At 36.1% G+C, this 3,799-nt stretch overlaps 1 protein-coding gene across 1 annotated transcript; it reads right to left on the bottom strand.

The window, feature by feature from the left end:
* Positions 1-1,041: 1,041 nt before the first annotated feature.
* LOC139744972 (uncharacterized) lies at positions 1,042-3,075 on the bottom strand. Its single transcript, XM_071655382.1, has 3 exons — positions 3,033-3,075; positions 1,991-2,112; positions 1,042-1,248 (listed from the first exon to the last, which is right to left on the bottom strand). The coding sequence occupies exons 1-3, from the start codon at positions 3,073-3,075 to the stop codon at positions 1,042-1,044; spliced, it is 372 nt and encodes a 123-aa protein (XP_071511483.1).
* Between the last annotated feature and the right edge of the window lie 724 nt (positions 3,076-3,799).

Here is a 3,799-nt window from a genome sequence, read left to right as displayed (position 1 = left end):
ATAAATTCATTTCATCTGTGTGTTTATTCATGTATTGCATAGTTGGTGCCCTTACCAAATATTTCATGATACACTGCAACAGTACTACATTATCTACAAACAAGTCACGCATTTCGCAAAGGCTTTAGTTATATAATATGTATCATGTGATGCTTTTCAAAATGATTGTGAAAGCAACAGTAAGAAATTGCTGTACAACAGCACGTTGTTACAACAAAAAGGAAGCATGAAACGTTGTCTGGATTTCACGGTACCTGTACAACCGTTTGTTGAGGCCTATGAACTTTTTACTCTCCTTAATGCGTGAAAGCAAGACATGTTTAAACTTAACAAACAAACAAATAAACATACGTAGGCCCTACCTCATATAAACATATTTATACCAATATGGCTTGATGAGTCGTCGAGCAAATTCTATTTAGCACTCGAGTCATTCTACAATTCCCCTTTTTTCACTTTTTACATGAGATGCCTACTTCCTCATTGTTATGTCATATTGCTATGGGAACGGAGACATCAGATTATGCACGTAAAATATTTTGTATAGATACTTAACATCTGTTGTCTTTTTCTGGAGCAATCGTTTATTTGCAATCTCATCAAAGGGAGAGTATATTCGGGACTCGTAATTCTTTATTCTAATATTTCATGATTGCAAACATAGCCAATGGCTGTTTGTTAAAAAGAATGATATTTTCAATCAAAATGAAAAAAAAGAGGGTAGATTTAAGAATACAACTACATCTGTGCCGCATGCACAACATTATGCAAAGTGGATCCGAGATGAACAATAAAGACCGATTTATACATATACATTATAATAATAATGATAATAATAATATAGCATGAGTGCAGTAGGCTTGATCCAAAATCGTTCCAGCTGTGTTTGTAGTGAATTTTGATGACTGCTGTATCACACGTAGCACCTATAAATTTATGACACAGCCTCTATATTAATCGTTAACATTATTGTTTATTCATCTCGCCCCTGCCTTCGCCCATAACCCCTTTATTAAATATTTTGTTTGTTTGTTTGTTTGTTTAAACAGACAGGCCTAGGGCAGCGAGAACCGTTGCAACAAGAGCGGTGACACTGAATCCAACGCTGGTGGCGCTGTTACACAGTTCAGAAGTGCAGCAATAGGTACACGTGGAGATACCAAACAGGCTGATACATCCATTGCTGCATATGGAGGAGCAGGAGCGGGTCAGAGTCGTGACGGAATTGTCGACTTTCACGACAACTTTCTGTAGCCATTGAAAGGAGTAAATAAGTAAATAAATCGGTCATAAATACAGAACGAAACGACAAGTAAGTGATTCATTGCAGCATAATGGCCATAAAAAGTCGCATTTTAGGCCTGCATGATTTTGAATTTTCTTTTCTCTGACAAAGTTACCCCTCCCGATCCGAAACTTAAAAGTATAAAATAAAATATAACATAATGCTCTAACTAGGTTTTTGTCGACCTGTCGATTTCTGCTTCAGTTTCTCTTTCTCTGGTTTTCACCTAAGAGGTTTGTGAACATACTTATGCCTGAAAGCCCGCATAGAATATGTAGAAATATTTTAGGTATATAAACTAGAAATAGAGTTGATAAATGACAAGTAAATATTAAAAAAAAAGAAACAAGCGCATTAAATAATAAAGGAAAGAAAAAACATAATAGTTAATGCTTTAGTTGCATACATTTATGAATGAATAAGAACGCAATACGGATTTGACATGAAATAACCTTATGCGGTTGCCCAGTAAAAAAGTGAAAGGGGGAGCAGAGCGAGAGAGGTAGAGAGAGAGAGAGAGAGAGAGAGAGGGAGAGAGAGAGAGTGAGACAGAAAGACAGACAGACAGACAGACAGACAGACAGACAGACAGAGGAGGAACATGAAAAAAGACAGAACGAGAGGAAACAAACAAAAAGATGGCGAGAGATGAAAACGGAGGATGGCTGCAACCAAGCACTCAGAGCGCCCTCTTTTGTCCCTTACCGCGCAGTTGGAGCTGCAGGAGACGTTACTGACGCCCGATGAAGCAAAGGGGTCCGTACACTCGTCGCCACCCACGCCAGAGACGTAGGCGCAGGAGTGACAGTTGAATCCGTAGATCGGAGCTGCGCGAATAAAGTAACAAGATGCCGTAAAATGATTTCCACACATACCTTAAAAGTCGCTGAATAGATTATATCTAATATCTATAATCTGGGAACCTCATTTGCCATGTTGATAGAATATCGTTCCCCTTACAAGCCCTCCAAGATACAACAAGCAATGAATAATAATTGTACAAAGGTAAAAATGAAATGTACTCAGTGATATTGAAAATGATAATGAACTACTTCCAACTTGTCTTGCTGGTAATGAAAACCTTTTTTGTTATTAATGCCGTGTTAATGTCTTTTCTTACCATTCCTGGTAAATGGCTAAGTACTATAAAGGGAGAACTGTGTCATATCAACAATGCCTCATCTCTTTCGAAACAGCCCTGCTGGAAAAAAAAAAATCAGTGACAAACAAAACATCGCTATGTGAACTATCTGTGAAGAATAACACTGCAGTGTTAAATCATCTTGACACTGTTAATTTCGAGCGTTTTCACATAGTTGACGATGTGAACTTAATGTGAGACACCGTGATCTTTCCAGCCGGGTTGTTGTCAAAAGGAGTCAATTTTTAACCAGAAAATTTTGTTTTCTTTATTGGTACATGGTGCATCAGATTTCATTTACATTTTTTTTTTTTTTTAAATCAGGGTATACTGCAATAAGCAGATTAATCGTGACGATCATTACAATAAACATTAAATGGATTCCAGAGTTTAATAAATAAATATATACAGGGTGATATTGTAAACAGAAAACACAAAAATTTAATGAAGGAATAAGAGAAGAAATAGGTGCAAAAGTCCCTGGCATGAAAAGGGTTAAATCTCAACCCGTTTGTTAGGATAATAGATCATGTCTTTAAGCTACAGTACTTCCTGGCCTTAACAAAAAAAAAAAAAACAAACAATATGGATTAAGTCTCCACTTACCGATGCAAGCGACAAGGACCAAAGCGCAAAGCAGGGAGTTCATTTTGAAGTTGAAGTTTCTTCTTCACAAATCTGCAAACACGGATAGGAGAGTAGAAGAGATTATTTAATATGATTATGCCATCAAGATGTATTTACGTCAATTCAAAGTACATAATTAAAGAAAAATGAGAGCACAGTAACAAACTCTGCAGTAATAATAAAGTGAATGGAACATTAATATTTACAATGTTTCATATGAAATCTGCACAAATGTGTCCCAAAGTGAACGTAAATTCCACTAAATGTAAACTAAAAATTGCCACTTTAGGGCACTACCAGGGTGTTAGATATTTTCAATTTGTTTCAGTTTAATGACATTTTATTTCAAGCAAAATATACTAGTAAACATATTTAAGTAAGTTAATAATAAATTGGATAAATCGAAATACGCCGGGGCACATCTAAAGAAGTAAAAAAAACTTGCGACAATTAACGTCTCACACGTGAAAATAGTTCTCCACTGAGACGCATGTGAGATGCAACTTGAAAAAGATGAAATAAAAATATATAGACCTGTATAATATTTTTTGTTTTGTTCTTTACATCGCGTCAGTTCTGAAATATCGTGGGGGGATCCACCTTAAAGTCTTTTATAAATACAGTCCTCCTGAATTTAAAGCAAGAATAATGCACTCAGCATCCACACAAGATGTAATTTTTGAGGCAGCCTCCTTCATTATAGACCACACCAAATTAGTTATTTCCAGGCTGGTATAGCTTACCAA

The sequence above is a fragment of the Diadema antillarum genome, unplaced genomic scaffold (genome assembly GCF_040938485.1).
Source record: "Diadema antillarum isolate AM-2024a unplaced genomic scaffold, OU_Dant_1.0 seq00001223_RagTag, whole genome shotgun sequence".
Lineage (NCBI taxonomy): Eukaryota > Metazoa > Echinodermata > Echinoidea > Diadematoida > Diadematidae > Diadema > Diadema antillarum.
Note: the sequence above shows the minus strand (reverse complement) of the source record. Positions and strands in the feature narration are given on the sequence as shown.